At 40.8% G+C, this 19,657-nt stretch overlaps 1 protein-coding gene across 7 annotated transcripts in view; it reads right to left on the bottom strand.

The window, feature by feature from the left end:
• Window positions 1-19,657, bottom strand: part of LOC109675955 (SHC-transforming protein 3) — a 171,888-nt gene that overhangs the window by 36,592 nt on the left and 115,639 nt on the right. For 6 of the 7 annotated variants that reach the window (XM_074052414.1, XM_074052409.1, XM_074052408.1 and 3 more), the window contains 4 exons: window positions 19,387-19,513; window positions 5,169-5,319; window positions 4,035-4,122; window positions 825-983 (listed from right to left, as the gene is read on the bottom strand). In XM_074052414.1, coding sequence (XP_073908515.1) covers window positions 825-983; window positions 4,035-4,122; window positions 5,169-5,319; window positions 19,387-19,513 — 525 coding nt within the window. The remainder of the gene's footprint in view (window positions 1-824; window positions 984-4,034; window positions 4,123-5,168; window positions 5,320-19,386; window positions 19,514-19,657) is intronic. The other variant, XM_074052413.1, reaches the window with a different exon arrangement.

Genomic DNA, 19,657 nt, shown 5'->3' with positions numbered 1-19,657 from the left:
TTGTGAGCTTTGGAAACTCTTTCCAAATTCCTCAACAATAATTTCCACTTTCATCCCATCTAGGTTTGTGAATGACTTAGTTTTCCTAACCTGTACGACAAACAGGAAGTCCACATTGCCATGTGTGACAAGTTCCTGCCATTCTCCTCTCCCAGACCTATGGCCTGTAACTTGGGAGCCCTTCTCACCTGGCAATACATGCTTAGTTGTTTTTTAAGCCCCACCAGAGTAGGGGCTGTCTGTTTTGTTTTGTTAGATATCTTTAATAAGTAGAAAAGTATTTTACGTGTGTTAAGAACTCAATAAATTTTCGGAAGGAGTAGTTGGAAAGAAAGAGTGAGAATCAGAAGGATAAATAGGTGAACAAATGAGCAATGGAGAGAGAACACATGTAAGGGAGGCCCATTGCAATTTCTTGTTTGTATGCTGGTCTTGTTTAAAAGACTGAGACCTCTGAGAATGCAGGACATTTAATCTGTGCATCCTGAGTAAATAACACAATAGTTAGCAAAGAATGGCCAATTAATATTGAAATAAATAGATAAATGAACACATTGATTTGTGTATATCATTTGTCTCAATGCATGGACAAGTCTTCAAGAGCAAAGTCAGTTCCAAACAGGGGACAATTGGTTCTGCCTCTTGACTGCAGAAAGATTTTAGAATCCCAAAGTCTTAAAATGAGCCCAATCTGAGCCCAGAAAAGAGCCATTAATCAAAACCCTGCTTGCAGAAAATTCAATGATTAGATGTATAGTGAATAAAAAGCAGTGTAAAAAGCAACCTCAAAAGAGAAGAAAATGAGAGACCAATGGAAAACCTACTCATGTCAAAGAGGTCTTTCCGTGGGCTGCTCTCGGCACTGCTGGCTGCAGCTGGCAGAGCCTGTGGTGGGATGTGCCGGGTGTTGACATAAGTGGGTGCTTCTCCCACAGTGGCCACATGTCCTTTCCCTTCTGGCATGTTGTAAATGTCCAAGGACCCTGCAACAAGAAAATGAGCCCCTTATTTCTTAGGATGGCAACAAGGTTTGTGCCTCTGGTGTTGGGCTCCCCAGTATTCCAGAGAGGAGCTCCTGAAGCCAGTCAATGAGAACATTCTTCCTGCAGATGTCCTTGAGCTAAATTCTCCTCTTCTAAGCCCAATGCTGCTGTGTCCTGGCTAAGATGTCAAAAAGAGACCTGCTAGTCAATGTCAGGATAGGCACCATGATGGTCAGAGGAGGTGCCCCACTTTTCCTCTCCTTCACAAATGCTCTGATAGGAAATGGCTGAGCAGAACCACAAGCCTTAGTTTAACTGCTCTTTTTTTTAAGTGTCGGTGAACACTTTATGGATTATAAAGCTCCTCCTAACAAATAGAGTCCTTCCTTACAAAACAGGTGTTCCAGATCCACTCCTAGCCTGGGTCTATGGAGCAGGATTGAGAAACACTCCCTGCCACACTTCTGAGGCAGTCACACTGCATCAAAGGGACTTCCTAGTAGGCCAAGGGGTGCTGAGGCTGAGGCCAAGCCTGAGGGTCTTGGCTGTTCTGTCACTCAAGAATGCATGCTTGGGTCACTCTTTTCTGTGTATACCAGTCTCCAATCCACTCACACAAACTCATCCACAACAATGCCCTGGCATTCACATTTCTGTCCTATTCTGGGGTAGTGATGTATTAATGTTGGCTCAATACCACTGGGAAGAGTCGGTTCAGGACTTTTTTTTCTTTTTGAGACAGGGTCTCACTATGTAATCCAGGTTGATCTAGATCTCACTAAGTGGTACATTCTGGTCCCAAATTTGTGATCCTCCTGTCTCTACCTCTTGAGTGCTGGGCTTACAGGTGAGTGCCATCACACCCAGCTCCAGTTCTGGGTTTTTTAAAAAGTTTTCCCAGTAACTGTTGACAGGTATTTTCCAGCACTCCACCATTGCCCAGGCTGTGCACGTGAGGATGCAGTGTTGTGCAAATATACACAAATAAATAATGGTCCTTCACTGGGGAACTGTGCCTGCAAGATCACAAGCCAAATTTCTGGCTTCTTATCCTTGTACATGATTTGTTTAGCAGGCTGTTCTTGGATTATGTATTCTTGCTCAGCAACCACCAAATAAGGTTTATATGATTGAATATATTACAAACAAATCAGTGATTAGAGAAAGAATTCTACAAACTAATTTTCAAAAAGGAAAAGATCAAAAGTTCCATGAATGCCTTCCTGACAGTCTTTCCAACTGCAGGTAACAGTAGTGGCTGAGCTGGGGCAGAGGGAAGCATGCCATAGTGGCATCTGGAATTAATGCTCACTTTGGAGGAATGCCGACTGGCAAATTAGTAAGTGTCATTCCTATTTGTTCTATGGGAAAAATGTGTCTATTATTCCAAATAAGACCTTGAAATTTATCAAGAACATGAGTCTCTGTTCCGATTGGGAGCTTATGTAAGGTTCATTTTTCCCTCATGCACCTGCTGTGTTCTGTACTGCTGTGTTCCTGGCTGGAATAGCAGAATATATTTTTTAAAAGATATATTTTAAAATAAATCTGACATATTTTACCATAAAGTAAATATCTAGAGGAACTAATGTACCTTCTTTAGTCTTTAACAGTTATACTTACAAATGCACATGCTATTTAAATGCATTTGAAATATTTGTGGGACAAAGCTCATAGTGAAAAAGAACCTCTGGCAAAATTACATCTTTGATTTGCTATATTCATTGCATTAGAGGCAGAGTCAGGTTGTTACTTCAGCAGGACTACTGTGTTTGGTTGGCTAGGCTAATACTATGAGTCTTTCTTCAGGTGAGACAGAAATGGAATTCTTACAGGAAAATTTAGAAAACTTATTGTTGCTTGTGCCCTGGCACAAATGGCTAGAATGAAGGGATAAGGCTTAATGTTAAACCAGTAAGTGGCTGAATTTATATTCATAAGGCATCAGTTATGTCCAGCTTCTTCAGACACTCTAGGCTTAGTAACAGGACATATTGAAAGAGTTGTGAAAAATTTTGAGAAGGGAAAAAAGTTAAAGTTGAAAGAAGTCTTTAAAGAATAGATTGGATAGATATATAGATGAGTGGATGGATGGAAGTAAATATAAATAGATAGATAGATAGATAGATATAGACAGAGATAGATTTAGATGAAAGAGATAGATGATAGATAAATAGACAGACAGGATGGAGAGAGAATACATATATATATATATATACTATGTATATATAAATAACTATAGAAAGTAAAGATTTTTATGAGTAGTTAGTAGCTAGTTCTTAGTTAATGTAAATTATAGTTATATCTGGATATATCTAAATTAGATATCTACATTAGATATTTAGATATCTAGATTATACATACTTACATTAGATTAGATTTAGTTATAACTAAATTATTTTTAGCATGTGATATAAGCATGTGTTATTAGATTTGCTAAGACACGGACATGTCTTCTCAAAGTACCGGGGGCCTATGAGTGACTTACATCTGCAGTACCTCCTGTGCCATAAACCCCAGCCTCAAGCAGGTACCAACATTGCTCCTGAAGCTGCCCCTGAGTGGGGGGCATGAAGGGGAAGTGAGATGAGGAAGGACAAGAAATCACTGCAGGAGACACGGGCTCTCCCTTGCTGGGGAACACAGAGCTTTTTTGTAAATAAAATACATCTCAGAGGTTCTTCACTGACTACTGTTTGACATTGGTAAAGGTGTTCCTGGAATATCAATTCCTCAGCAGCCCTGGGCAACTAAGCTCTGGCCAGAGGAAGCCTGCCAGTGGCCAGTCTCCAAGGTACATAAAGACAGTGAGTGCTAGTGGGTCTGAGCTGGACCTGGGACTGCCGGGAGGCACCACAGGATTTGTGCCAGTGGACATGGGAGAAAGATGCTGCCCCTCTAAGGGGTCTGTAAGGAATTTGTAGCACTGCTCACAGCAAACCTTTGCAAGGCCTCACCCTGCTACTCCACAGGAAGTGATGACTCACTGGCGAGCCCCTGTTTGTTACCAGTGTGTTTCGTGTTTCTCACCTACCTTGCCCTGCCTCTCACCTTGCCTGATGGGAGTTCGCTGCCAGTCTTCACCAAACGTGTCTCCTAAGTGTCTTCCCTGGTAATAAGTTTGCTCTTTTCCTGAAAACTATAGACACATGTAAATACACAGAATGAAAGAATTATCCTCTCATTCCCCATCTTTGAAAGCCACAATGCAGTGGTAGGACTTTGATGGGTGGACTGCGCCCTCTGTTACATTCAGTTTTTCCTTCATGGCTCATGGATGGCATTTTGACAAATAAGTTTATGTGGGTGGTATACATGCACCCTGCTCATTTTTATGACTCCCACAGCGCACCTCCCCCACCAACTACAACTGTTATAGTGACCTCTTTCATGTGTGGTCATGTCATTCAATGTAACCTAAAATGAATTACAATTGGAGTATCTATGTGACATATACCACTTCCCACTAATTCAGAGGCCCACAATCATTCACATTTGGGGAAGTCTGCTCTGAAAATCAGGAAATTCCTCTGTCTTAGATCTTTGATTTCAATGTTAGATTGCCATTTTTATTGACACCATTCTCATTGACATAAGTAGGTAATGTTAAAATTTTCCAGGGCTGGGAGTGGTGGAGTATGTACTTAGCATTCACAAGGCTCTGGATTCAATCCCCAGCACCATAAAAAAGAGGAAGGGAAGTAATTTCCTATAACAAGATAGAAATATAATAACTCTAAAAAGCAGTTTTAAGTTAAAGGGGAAATTTGGGGCTGAAGGGGGAATGGATAAAATAGAAAATACATTAAAAATCTCATAATTTAAAGGCCTATACTCACTCTTTTTTCAGAGAACCCAGAGCACAATAAGACATTTAAAAAACCTTCAGTTCTGTCTCCTGCTCATTAAGATCACCATATGATGGGATTTGTCCTAGGATGGAGAGGACTCCCAGGCTCACATCTCAGGAATCACAATTTAATTGCAAGGCACTTGGCTAATGCACTGTGATATTAAGCAAAAACCTCTCTTTGTCACATGTTTTGTGAAGTGAAGTGAAAGAGTTCGTGAATGATCATGGCAAAAGCTAAATGCAACATCGATCTGAAATAAAACTGAAGAAAATGAAAAAAAAAAAAAAAAGGTCCAGTGAGCCTCTGTCCAAGGAGAAAGCATGAGACTCACCTGGGCTGTGTCAGGAGCATGGGGTCTGGTTTTCAGTCGTGCATCAACAAACCCTCCTGGAGGAGGCATCTTGCTGGGAATGCTGTTATAGTAAGGGTGGTCTGGACCATCTCCCTCCTCTTCTGTCCACGGCTCATCAAGACTCTGCATTCTGTCAAGAGATTTCCAAGGGCTTTTGCCAACACTTGAGCTTGAATGCAAGGCCAACAGATCTAATGTCAGTACCTACTATGGTTTGGATGTGGTTTAAGTGTGAACGCCCTCACCCAAATTTTTTTGTGTTGAAGGCTTTGTCTCCAGAGTGGTAGTGTTGTGAGGTACTGGGACCTTTAAGAGGCAGAGCCCAGTGGGATGAGGTCCACAGGTAATGGACGGCATGCCCTCCATCAGTGTGTTTCCAGACATTTAAGGAAATCTGTCTTCAATTGTTGGCAAAGTAACATAGGTAACCAAGTGGAGCCATCAGTGGGTATATATGACAAAAAATAGAGTTTTTATAGAATTAGTGAGGAAAAGTCACTAAAACAAACAGCAACAGTAACAAATCCTGAAAAAGAGAGAAATCTGATTACCAAAATTACTACACCATGTCATTTAAATTTCCATTCCAAAAAATATGAGGCATACAAAGAAACAAAAAAGGAAGAGCTCATATATAGGAAAAAATAAATAGTGGAAACTGTCTGTATAGAAACTCAGACTTTGGACTAAGTAAATAAAGACTCTAAATTAACTACTTTCAGTGTGTTCAAAGAACTGAAAGAAATCATGTGTAAAAAACTCAATAACAATGCCTCACAAAATAGGGCATCTCAATATAAATACAGAAATAAAAAAACAACCAAATTTAAAAAACTTGCTTGAAGGTCTTACGGTGGATTTGCACATGCAGAAGAATGACAGAACATAAAGATAGGTCAATTGAGATGAATAGGTCTGAGGAACAGAAACAAAAAAATAATTAAGAAAAATGGACAGAGCCTCAGAGATTTGTAGGACGTGCCATTAAGTATACCAACATATACATAGATAATGGAGTCCCCAAAGAAGAGAAGAGACTGAGAATGACAGAAAAAAAAAAAACTTGAAGACATAATAGTTAAAAATATCCCCAAATGTGGTAAAAGAAAGCATTGATCTATACATCTAAGAAGCTAAAAAAAAAAAAGACCTAAAAACCTCAAATTAAGATAAACTCAAAGAGATTCATACATCATAATCAAGTTATTTAAAGCCAAAGAGAAACAGAATCTTGAAAATCACAAAAGAAATGACTCATCCTATACAAGGGACCATCAGTAACGTCAACAGCTGATTCTTACCAGACCCAACAGAGGCAAGACAGGCAATAGAGTAACTGACTCCATGTGCTAAAAGACTGCCTACCAAGAACTCCATGTTCAATAAGATCAGAATGCAAAAATGTAACAGAAAAGATATTCCCAGCTTTTAAAAATGGAGAAAATTCATTGTTAACAAATCTTCTCTACAAGAAATATTAAAAGTACTTCAGATTGAAATGAAAGGACACTAAATCCATATTTACATAAAAAAGCAGAGAATAATGCAAAGTTAACAGACAAATATAGAAGACAATATAAATGTACTTTTTGCCTATAACTTTTATTCCTCCCCTCTAAAAGAAAACTGTATAAAACAATAATTGTATCTGTGTTGATGGGCCACATAAATAACAATGTAATTGGCATGACTATAACAAGACACTGGAGGGTGGAAAGATGGAGCTACACAGGAGCAAAGCTTCTGTGTACATAAAAATTAAGTTGCTTCATCTGAACTAAATTGTTATAAATTAAGATGCTAATTGAAATTCCTATAGCAACCAATGAGAAAATTACTTTTTTTCCCTTTTTTTGTTATTATTGTACTGGGGGGTGCACTGTGACATTTACAGAAGTTCTTACAATATATCACAGAAAATTACTTTTAAAAAACAGTAAAAGAAATGACAAATTAACAGGATACACTTGAAAAATATTTATTAACATAAAGGAAATAGTAATGGAAGAATAGGGGACAAAAATGACATAAAATGTATAGAATATAAATATCCAAATGTCAGAGGAGAGTTCTGAAATATCAGCAAATTGCATTAAATAAAAATGCATTAAACATTCTAATTAAAATCAGAGATTAGTGCAACTGATAAAAAATTATCTAACTATATGGTTTGTTTTTCTTTTTTGTTATTACAATTATTTTTTCTTTTTTTATTACCATATATTAATTGTACAAGGGATTTCACTGTGATATTTCCATATAATGGAAATACAATATGCATATAATGTATTTTGATCAAATTCGTGCCTTCAACTACTGTTTCTTATCCTCATACTCCCCTCTTTAAATAATTTAAATGGGTATAAGTATTCTGTTTTCATACATGCATACAAATTACTTTGATCATCTTCACCCCCCTTTCACCCTCTTCTTCTATCCTTCCCACTCCTGCTGGATCCCACCCTGACTCTACGTTTTCTATGAGAAACACACTTTAGAAAGAAAAACTGGAGGGGGAAATAGATAATACAACAATAACACTTGAAGCCACAAATATGACACTTTTTATAATAAATAAAACAACTGGACATAAGATTGGGAAATGGAAGTTTAAACAACATAAAATATCAACTTGAGACATCTATAGAACACTCCACTCAACAACACAGATCAAAATTTCTTTTCAAGTGTAAAAGGAACTTTCTCCAAGACAGACCATGTATGTGTTAAGGTAAGAAGTGAACCTCGAATATCTTAAAGGACTGAAAATATGCAAAGTATATTTTCATGTAATAATAGAATCAAAATAGAAATCAATAGCAGAAGGAATTACATAGGATTCACAAAATGTAGAAATTAATGTTCTTATAAACATGGATCAAAAAAGAGATCATAAGGCAAATGAGAAATTTCTTTGAGATTAATGAACAACATGTCAAAATTTTTGGGGTAAAGAAAAAGAAGTGCTTAGAGGGAAATAACTATATTATAAAACACTTAATGATAAAGAAAGATCTCAAATCAGTTACTGATCGTCTATCTTAAGAAACCAGAACAGGAAGAGCAAACTAAGCCCAAAGCAAGCAAAAGGAAGAAAGTATTATTAAGGCAAGCAAAAGGAAGAAAGTATTATTAAGGCAAAAATAAACAATAGAAAAATGATAAAGGAAATTAATGAAACGAAGAGTTAGATCTTGGAAAAATCACCAAAACTGTCAATTCTTTAGCTAGACTGACTAAGAATAAAAAGAGAGAAGACTCAAATGATAAAAATCAAGAACAAAAGAGGGCACGTTACTAAAAAAATGAGTAATTGTAAGGCAACAAATTAAACTACTTGGATAAAATGGAAACAGTCCTTAAAAGACTCCACTACCAAAACTGACTCAAGAAAATATTAAAAATCCGAATATATTTGTAAAAAGTAAAGAAATCGAATTAATCATTAAAAAAATTACTCTCCCAGAAAAGACCAGGATCATACAGCTTCCTAGTGAATTCTAACAATATTTAAAGTAAAATTAACAGCCATTCTTCACAAACTCTTCTGAAAAATAGTAGAGAAGGCAGCACCTCAAAACTCAACCTATGAAGCCAGTAATACCCTAATACAAAAACCATACAAAGATACCAAAAGAAAAGAAAATGGAACATCATTATCTCCTATGACTATGGATGGAAAAACCTCGATTGAATCCTAGCAGACTAAATCCACCAATATAGAAGGGGAATTATACGCCATGACCCAGAGGGATTTATCTTAGAAATATAAACTTGGTTCAACATATAAAAATCAGCTAATGTGATATATCCTATCAACAGAATAAAAACAAATGCCACATTATTACTTCAATATAGACACAAAAATAATTTGAAAAAAACCCAGTACCTTGCATTATAAAAACACTCAAAAAATTGGGAGGTATTTCTGATAAAGGCATCTATGAAAAGCTCACAATTAACAACTTAGATACCAGTGAAAGACAGGATGCTCTTCCCCTAAGATCAGGAACATGCCTCCTGTAGTCATTGTACTGGAGGTTCTAGCCAGAATAATAAGATAATACAAAGAAATCAAGGGCTTCCATATTAGAAACAAAGAAATAAAACTATCTCTATTTGCAGATAGCAGGGTCTTATAAATAGAAAATCCTAAGGTATGCACAAAAAAAAGCTATGAAAGCTAATAAAGAAGTTAAGAAAGGTTGATGGCTATAAGATCAATGTACAAAAATCAACTATATTTTACACATTAATAATGAAGAAATAAAAACAGAATTAACAAAGAAATCCATTTATCTTTGTTAGGAAAAATGCCACTCTCAAAGAAAGCTCACGAGAAAAGTCTCACGTCCATAGAGCAAAGTTTAATGGCAGGCCCAAACTGCCAGGCTGGCCCAGGAAAAGATGGTGCAGCCCTGAGTCTAGGCGAGCAGTGGCTTTTATAGAAGGGGGAGGGTAAGGAAGTTAGTGCATGTGCAGTAGTCTCTGGGTAGGGGTGGGGCTGTCTTAGAGCACAGGAATTTAAGGGCAGGGCTGCCATTTTGGCTGATTCACAAAATGGTGATATTATTGTTCTATCATTCCCCCATTTTTTCTTTAATAATGATGAGGATAGGGGCTGAGGATCAGGAATTGGGGCGAAGCATTGGTCTCTTTAGCTGCTTCCTGCTGGCAGGGGTCATTGTATGGGGCAAGATCCTCAGGCTCCTGTGTCCTGGTGGGGGCCCTCATAGCAGTCCTCTGGATGGTTTTGGAGAGGTTGGTATCTCTGGAGGTACAACTGGTTAAATTTTTTATTAGCAAGAGGGAGAGAGGAAGAGAGAGAGAGAGAGAGAGAGAGAGAGAGAGAGAGAGAAAAGTGGTTCATGCTGATTGGAGGTTGGGGCAGAAGGGGAATTCAAGCTAGACTTGAGGCAGGACGGTGACCCTGGGAAACAGAAACTTAAGGGTGCAGTAAGAACTGAAACCTATCGGCACCATTATTGCCAGCATTCCTCCTTTTTTGTTTGTTTAAGGAAGGGGGGCGTTGTGTTCACTCTGACTTCTTCAAGCTGGCAAGGGGCAGTGTAGGGGAAGGGAGGGTTAGTTGACAAACAGTGCTGGGGTGGTGAGTCTCATGATGGTGTACACCCAGGCTCCGTATGGTGGGTATTAACCATCCATCTTCATGTAGGGAGTCAAGGAAATGTAGCAGGCATTCTGTGAGGGGCTCATGATGCTTATAACCCGGTGTCCTGGTAGGGTCCATTGTAGGTGTCCTCTGGTTGTGCTATCAGGGGTTGGTATCCTTAGAGGAGAAGCTGGTTAAGTTTTTGATTGGCAATAGAGACACATAGTATGATACAAGGGAGGAAGATTAAGAATAGGAGAGCAAGAAGAAACACAGGCATTAGGATGGGCATTGGCCAGGAGAACCACTGTGAAATGTTGTTCCCTAGACAATTTCAAGAGTCTTCCAATTCTCTTCTCCATTTTTCTAATTGTTTCTTGAGAGGTGCCGCCATTGGGGGCGCCCATTGAGCTTGACAGCAGTGGGTGTCATGAGAATGACCAGATGAGGGCTGGTTCATTGAAGTCCCAATGGAGAGGGTAGAAGATCCTTTTTGGAGAACAAGATGCCCTGGCTTAACAGAAATTGTTATAGGGTGGGGCAGGATCTGGTTTGCATGCTCTCTGAGAAGTTCCCTGAGAAGGCAAGTAGTCAGCTAGAGGAGCAGAGTCTGTTGGAGGCAAGTTTTCTAAGAAAAATGGGTGACCATACATTATCTAAGACCCAAATAGGAATATTAGGAGGATCATAAAAAGGTGTCTGCTCAGAACTGCATACCTAGGGATCTAAACTCTGCAAAATCCTACAACTGCCAGGAAAGCTGTAAGCTGTCTTATGGTATGGGGGTTGGGAAATGGAAGATTGGGTTGATGCATTTATGACTCAGGGAGTGAGTCTGTCCCTTTAAGGCCACACCTAGGTAGGTGACCTCTGGGAGGCAGGGGCTGTCAGGATTTAAATGTAACAATCTTGGATAAAAGAGCGCTTTAGCTCATTATTTTATATAAATTGACTCTTTTAACTTTTTAAATGTTTGTACCATATTTAGATAAAGTATAACATAACACTGTTACAAGGTGGTCATTTAGGACACATAAGCAAATATGTAAATGAACTCTGATTTAGCAGTACTTAAAGCTTGACAAGATCAGCAGAAAACACAAATAATTTCTTTGATAAAATCTTTCTCTGTAATGGTTTTTTGTAGATGTTACTCAGAGCAGAACAATATTAAGATAACCTTGTTATTTTATAGACATAGAGGATTTGATTTTAGTTTGACATGACCCTAAAAATCTTTTAGGCAACTCTTAGATTATATTCAACTTTAACTTTATCACACACTGGTTTTTTATTATACACTTTTAAAACTTACTTAGACCTTTATATAACATACTAAACCCTTTGATGGCTTGTTTTTTCCCCTTCTATTTGAAACAATCTTTAGGATAAACCCTTTTTTACAAAATCCTTTCTCATCCAAAAACATGTCTTTTTCTTTTAACTTCTCAAAAAATACATTTATTACTTATCTATATCTTTTCCAGTTTACTTTGCAACTTGTATTTTAAAATTAACTTTTATAAGAATTTTAAATTTATTATAGGGGCTGGAGCAACTAATTAGTAGCCCTTGCTGTTTTAAGGAATTTATGATATGCATAAGGCCTCATCATCCCTCAGGCTTGAGGGGATGTTGTTTTGGGTGTAGAAACTGTGAGGGATTTTTGAGTTTTATTTGAATAGGGAGGGCCAGCCTGGCTCATGCTACACTCATCTCATCAGTCCACACTGTGGAATCTATTTGTTCCTGAAGGAGGGGGCAGCAGAGATAGCTGCCTGGGGGGAGGAGACTTTGAGCTTTTAATTGAGATAGTAAATCTTGTCCCAGCAGGGACACTGGAGTTCCAGGAACTATGAGGAAAGAGTGACAGAAGAGGAGGTCTCCCCAGGAGCAGGCCAGAGGCCAGGTAAACTAGCGCTCTAAGGGCTGGCCAGATTTGCCCTGAAAGATAACTTTTGTCATTGGACCGGGGACCAGGAGAAAAAGGTAAAACAGAGAAATAGGCTCCACTGTCTAGGAGGAAAATGATCTTTTGTTTTTCTGCCATTATGGCTCCTCAGCATTGATGCCAAGAAGTGAAGTGTGGACAGGAGGCTGGGACCCATCAATCCACAGGAGGTGGCACCTCGCCTTCCATCTGGTGATGGGGGCACTTAGACCTCCAGTGGTTACCCTTGCAGAGGGCAGGGTCCCGGTTGGGGGCGGGGCTGTCTCCCAGGATGTCCCCCCTTAAGCATTCTCTGCAGAAGTGCCCCTCATGTCCATCATGGTAGCAAGTTCAGGATACAGGACCCAGTTGGGTGGGGCTCTCTCTGAGGGCAGCAATGAGGCCATGGTGTCTCTTATGTTTTCTCTCCTGTTAGGAAGGTCCTGGACATACAGACATAGCTATAAATACAGACATGGCTAGCTGTATTACTTGGCTCAATGACTTCCCTTCAGCCACAGTCTGAGTTTTTTACGAATATCTGGGGCTGACTGTTAGAAATTTATCTTTGAGGAGAACCTCTCTCACCTGTGACTCTGAGTCCACTGTGGTATGCTTTCTGATGGCATCCTTAAGATGCTGTAGAAAGGTAAGAGGATTTTTTTTTAGATTGTTGCTGTAAAGTAAAGTTGTTATTTTACATTGACACCTGACACTCTGGAGAGCAGGTCTCTGAACTGTTCTGGGCCTCAGTTTCCTCACTTGAAAATGAGGGATTTGGTCTATGTTAAACTATGTTTTTCTGCTATGAGATGGCTGAAGTGACATTAATGCCACTTATCTTCTTACAGCTGTTTAGATGTTTTTAAATTTCCCTTAGATCTGTTAACTGGAAGGGGACATATGACTTGCCCTCTTCTTATCATTGCCTATTGAAGAGGGAAGCACTCGTTAGGAGGTTCTGAGTATTGGAGTGGCTTAGAAGGTAGAAATTGTATAGGGGACCTCAGTTTACTTTTTGTACTTTTATAGAAAAGGTCTAATTGGAGTATGGTATTGTAATTTAAGGAACCCTGTGAAGGCCACTTCTCTTGGTCACCCAAGGCTTACTGAGGCCAGGCCTCAGTACAAAGCTTCCAACATCTACAGGCCAGAAGTCTGGAAGCTGCAGGTCCCATCTAGAAAGAACAAAACATTAGGATCCTGTCTTTTAGCTAACAGCAAGCAGCCTCTTTAATAAAGCCTACCTTTTTAACAAAGAAATCATTTGTAAAGTTAGAGAATGGCATTCAGAGGGCATTTCAGGCCAATAACAGTACCATATGGGACAACTAGTGTTTATATTTGGAGGGAAAAATTTATGTTGAGGTATAGAAAATTCTAAGTGAGAAGATTAGAGACCACAGTAATGTCCATTTTGCTATTTCTGGAACTATAACCTTGAGCTAACAATTGGCTTACAAGGGCTGGGTCTGATGCCCCAAGGTGTGAGGCGGGGCTAGGAGCAGGACTTGTGCAAGGCGCCACTCCCTCCACACACACCTGGGACAAATGACCCTGGCTTCCTAGGCCTGATCCTGCGGCCTGTCACCCTTCCCCCCTTCCTGTGTACTCTGCGTGCGTTTATTCTAGGGGAAGTGGCGGAGGGCCACAACCATCACCACATGTGGCTGGTGGCCCAGGATGTACTGGGTCCTCTCTATGGATTTTCTTAGCTATGGCAGGCATTTTTGCTGTGTCCAGAAGCTGGCATCCTGTTCACAGGTGTGCCTGTTTTCTTTCCCTCCTCCCCTTGTGGGGGTGGAGTTATGGCATAAGCATGGCAGCTGCAGTTTTTTGTAAGCGCTTTTTGTAAAGCAGCTGATTTAAAGTTACTTTAGACTGAGAAGCCTGGCAAACTAGTTGGAATAACTTAAGTCATAAGGTACCATGCTACAGGTTTTTCATGGGAGGCAGGGTCCCAGTAAGCCCAGGCAGGGGAAGGCAGACAGAGACAAAGGACATGTGGTGAGACCATGGAGGAGGCAGAAAAGGTGTGCTGACATCTTACGTAAGGGAGGGGAAGGCAGAGCCTGGAGGCATGACACACGCCTATGGGATTAGCCATCACCTGTGTCTCTAGGTTGCTCCCATTGACTGGTACTAGCACTCTTTCAGCAAAACGAAACCTCCACTCTCTGGTCACTGTCTCAGGAAAAAGGGGCATTAGATGGTGGGGGCAGGGGAAGAAAAGCAGTCGTCAGATGCCATAATCAAACAGGACTCCACCAATGTAGCATGAGGCATACCCAAATAAATCCGGGGCTTGGTCTCAGCCCACAGGAAGGGAGCATGAGCTCTCCCAGAGCTGGAACCTCCTTGAGGCCAGAATTGGCAAGGAGTGGCTTGCTTAACTCCATGACGGGTAAAGTTTTTCAGGAAAATAGGAAGAGACAGGCATGGTAAGCAGTGCAAGAAGTCTGTTTACATGGGGAAGGAGGAGGTTTGGGAGAGGAATTGGCTGATTTAGAAACTGGTTTACAGGCTAATAGAATCTGCACAGGGGAACAGAAGGTCCAAAGGGAGGGTTTGAGGGCAAGAAGTACATGTTTTGGCTTGCAAGTGGTGCAGAAGGCTGGATTTAGGCAGAGGTATGAAAAAGCTTGGACATATGGAATCTCTCCCCATCATCCCTATTGCTCACAGTAGTTATAAGTCCCATAAAAGGTTGGGATCTAAAGACCCAAAAAGGGGCCAGTGACTTTGGTTGTCTAAAGGATAAGTGGGCCAGATTTGAGTGCAAAAGCGAATTAAATTTTTTGGTTTTATACCTGGGGTCAAACCCAAGGTGTCTAAATTATTGAGGAGGCATCTCAGTGGGGAGTCAGATGGAAAAGAGGAGGAGGCCCCCATGTTGGGACCTGGTCCCGAAACAAAAAAGGGATTGGGAGGATATTATGAATCGCGGGGCATCCCCATGCAGCTCAAATATCCGAGAATGGTACACGGTGCATGAGAAGCAGTTGCCACTGCATTCTAGTGGCTTGTAGGGTCAAAAGGCCAAGGGGGCTGTGGGTTACCTGGCGCTGGGATTTTCGGACGGGTGGTCTCTGAGACCAAGAACGACAGAAATAGACCCAAGCCAAGGCTGATTGGGAAAGAGGTCTTTCCTCTACCGCCTGAGCCCCAGAGATGATTGGAAAGGGGGAACACTGAAACCCCAGAGACACTGAAGGGAGAGACCGCAAAGGGAGCCCAATAAGGGTATGTGGACTCACCAAAGGATGTCCGGTGTTGGATGCGAGCGAGGGAGATCGGGAGGATGAGTCCTGGCCAGTCATGTCCTCAAGGTGGTCGTGGGGTGAGTCAGAATCGGGGTCCCACCAGGATTACTGGTGAAACCCGATCCGAGTCATGGCACCAAATGTAGGCCCCAAAGTGACCACGTGGAGAGGAACGATCTGGCCAAGAGATTCTTTATTGCTGCATGGGAGAGGGAGAGAGCAGAGAGAGAAAGAAAGAGGGGCAGGGGCTTAAATACCCCTCATGAGACTCGGCATGATCTGATTGGTTAGGATCTTATGGTTCATGCTGATTGGAGGTTGGGGCAGAAGGGGAGTTCAAGCTAGACTTGAGGCAGGACCGTAACCCTGGGAAACAGCAGCTTAAGGGTGCAATAAGAACCGAAACCTATCGGCACCATTATTGCCAACAATCATAGCATCAAAAAGAATAAAATATTTAAGAGAAAAAAATGCTGAAACAAGTAAGAGACTGTACACTGAAAATCACAAAGCATGTTGAAAAAACAGAACCCACAAAATGAGAGGAAACATTTGCCCTTCATATATCTACAAACATGTATCCAGAAAACATAAAGACTCCTATAACTCAATAATAAAAAGACAAATAACCCAATCTTTAAAAATGGGCTAAGTATTTGATGAGACATTTCTCCAATAACCAATAAGCGCATGAAAAGATGTTAAACATCATTAGTCATCAGGAGAGTGCAACTCAAAATCACAACCAGAGGCCACTTCATTTTCAGTAGGGTAGTTATAATCAAATGGACAATAACAAATGTTGATAAAGACATGAAGAAACTAGAACTCTCCTACATTGCTTATAGGAATGTAAAATGGTACAGCCATCTTGGAAAATTGCTTGGCAACTTCTCAAAAAGGCTTAGCATAGCATGAACATTTGACCTATCAATTCTCCTCCTAGGTATATATATATAAGGATGCTGAAACATGTCCACCCAAAAACTTATAAGCATCTTCATAGCAGCATTATTCACAAGAGCTTAAAGTTAGAAACAATTCAAATGTCCATAAATTAAAGAACAGATGAACAAAAGGTGATATATCCATACAATGCAACATTGTTAAGTACCCTAAAAACTATAAAATACTGACAGATTTTACCACACGGATGAATTTTGAAGCATTCTTAAAAGTGAAAGCAGTCAGACACACACGATATAATGCCATTTATAAGAAATGTCCAGAATTGGCAAACTGGGAAGAGGGAGATAGGAAAATTTTTTTAAAATGCTGATGGTGTTGGGTTTCTTTTGGGGCTGATGAAAATTTTCTGGAACTAATGATTATTGTACTAACTCCAAATAAATGAACTATACATTTTGAAAAGACTATACATTTAAAAAGATGAATTAAATCACATATAAATTACAGATCAGTTTTTTAAAACTAGTAAGTGGGACTTTAGTTACATATGATTTGCTTTTAATCATCTTCTCTGATTTGGTGTTGAAATGACCTTGGATTTCTGCAAGGAAAATCAGACCATCACCAAAACCACCATTGATTTAAATGTTCTATTTTTGATTTTCAGTTAAAGAAGAGGATGGATATAGATTAAGAGTAAACAGTTAACACGATGAACAAGAATAATGTATAGTCAAGCAAATATGTACCAGCAGTGAGAGAAGGCAAGGGGTCCCTGGTTCCTCAGACACTGAACACTGAGGCTGCATGGGCATCGAATCTGAATCACCAAATCCCCCTGCCTCCAGCAAATGCATCACAATTTCTAGAGAAATGGCCCAGAGGAGTGAGTAGAAAGACCAAGGAGAACTCCCCTCCGATAGAAGCTCCTGCCTCACTGGACTGCTTAGATCTTCTGATGGCTCAGAAGGAAAACCTGCCAGTGCCACCCACAGTTCAGGTCCCCAGAGATCCAAGAGAGAGGAGGGGCAGCTGGAGGCAGAGTAGGCCCTTTCATCCCCAGGCTGTCGCTAGCTAGAGGAGTGGGACTGGGACTGGGACATAAGGTAGAGCCAGCCCCAGGGAGGCCCCATGGGCTGTGCTCCCAGTGCCTATGAAGTGGACAGAGCTAGCAGCCAGCAGAAAGGAGGGAGGGAGGGAGGGAGGGAGAGAAGGAAAGAAAGAGGGAGGGCAGGAAAGAAGGAAGGGGGCATGGAAGGTGGGAAGGAAGGAGGGTAGAGAGAGGAAAAGATGAAAGGAGGGAGGGAAGGAAGAGGGGAAGGAAGAAAGGAACGAAATGATGGGAGGTGGGAGGGAGGAAAGGAAGGAAGGAAAGAAGAAAGGGAGGAAGGGAGGGAGGGAGGAAGGAAGGGAGGGAGGAAGGAAGAAAGGGAGGGAGGGAGGAAGAAAGGGATGGGAGGAAGGAGGGAAGGAAGGGAGGAAGGAGAGGAAAGAAAAGAAAGAAAATTTGTCACACTTACTTTGCATGGATAAATAGATACGTGTGTGATGTTTATAGAAAAATGTGATACATAAATGTTCACTGTAAAATTCATTGTGTATATTGAAATATTTTCTTTATAAAATGTTAAGGGGCAAATACATTTGCCAAATACCGTTCAAACTCAACCATCATCCCAGCCCCACCAAATCCTCAGATACCCTGTAGTGGGCGTCTATTCTATGTTCCCCATAGTCTTTGTGCACATGTTTTTACTCATAAACTATATATATTTGCAAATTGTTCATATGCTTTTAAAATGTTTGTAAATGGCTCTTATCCTTTGTTATAAATCTTCAGGTTCATACTGAATGAATCCTTTTAACTACCATGTCCCACATCATATACAAATGAAGACATCTGTTGACACACTGTCAGACCAGGAGCCCTCCCTGCCCCAGCTAGCACCTAGCTGAACTTTCTGTCACCTGGGAGAAGCAGTCCTCCACAGGCACCTCTAAATGAATATCTTCAAGGGAGTTTTCCAGGGGATGAGGAAAAGAAACTAAGAGTCTCTTTCCAGAAAGATGAAAAAAGCCTTAATAACAGTGGAGCAAAAGCAGACACCTGACTTCATGACTACATCCCGGAATGTGGCTTTACAAGTTTGAAGAGAGTAAAAAACACAGGGGAGAAATAAAGTTTGCTTACAGTGAGCACACCATTATAATAGATTTTCACTATGAAATTCGTCAAGGACAGAATGCACACAAGATCAAAGACAGCACACTGAACGACCCACATGTCTGTGCCACAGTACTTTTTAAAATGCGTTATACTACATGGAGTATTCTCATATCCTAAGGAAACTCAGTAGTGGACTCTGAGTATGCTATAAAAACTAAATAGGTCATGATTGCTGTTGACATTCACTGTCTCATCTTCATTAAAACAACTACCACCCATTAGTATCCCTAGTTTACAGATTAAGCTACTAAGACTCAGAGAGGTTAGGGAACTTGCCCTGGGCACACAGCAGACAAACAAGCTCCTCATGCCACAGAGCCCATGAGGCAAAACAATGCTGGCTGCCTGTGAGAGCCCCTTTGTGGCAGGGCTTTGGCTAAGTGTGACAACAGGGACAATGGGACATGTAGAATCTGTGGAGACACAGACCCAAGGAGAAGACATAAGGAAAAATCACATGGTTGCAGGTGAAACAGAAAGACAAAATACCCCAGTGAAGTTGCTTTTCGGTAACCTTGGCTACCATTGCTATAGTTTCAAGAAAATGTTTTCTACACAGTCAAAGCATCATCCATATGCTAGCTTCCATCTGTCAGTTCCCTGTGCCACAGCTCAGCACCAACCAGGTGTCTGAGTGCCCAGGACAGCCTGTGATGAGTTGGGTCTGTGCACAGTGCAGCTCTGGGAAATGGTTTTAAAACGAAAGGGCATAGAACACAGAGAAGCTTTGTAAATGGTGTGATAGTACTACTCACCGATCCTGGAGAGCAGGGATCTTGGAAGGACACTGCAAGTATTGCTTAAACCGGAGCTCAAAGGCTTGTCCAATGGAACCGATGACATCTTGAGCCAGCCCGTCACAGCATTCCAGAATGTGACAAGCTGGGAGAGAAACGGGCGACACAGGGGCATTAGAGACAGATGTGGGAGCTCCCCAGGCTCTCAACTGAGAGTCCCTACCCAGGAACAGAGGGACAAGGAGGCTCCTTGTCCTTCATCCTATGTTTCAGTAGACAGACTTGCAGC

This window comes from Castor canadensis, chromosome 13, assembly GCF_047511655.1.
Source record: "Castor canadensis chromosome 13, mCasCan1.hap1v2, whole genome shotgun sequence".
In the NCBI taxonomy this organism is placed as follows: Eukaryota; Metazoa; Chordata; class Mammalia; order Rodentia; family Castoridae; genus Castor; species Castor canadensis.
This window is presented reverse-complemented; position numbering and strand designations above follow the sequence as displayed.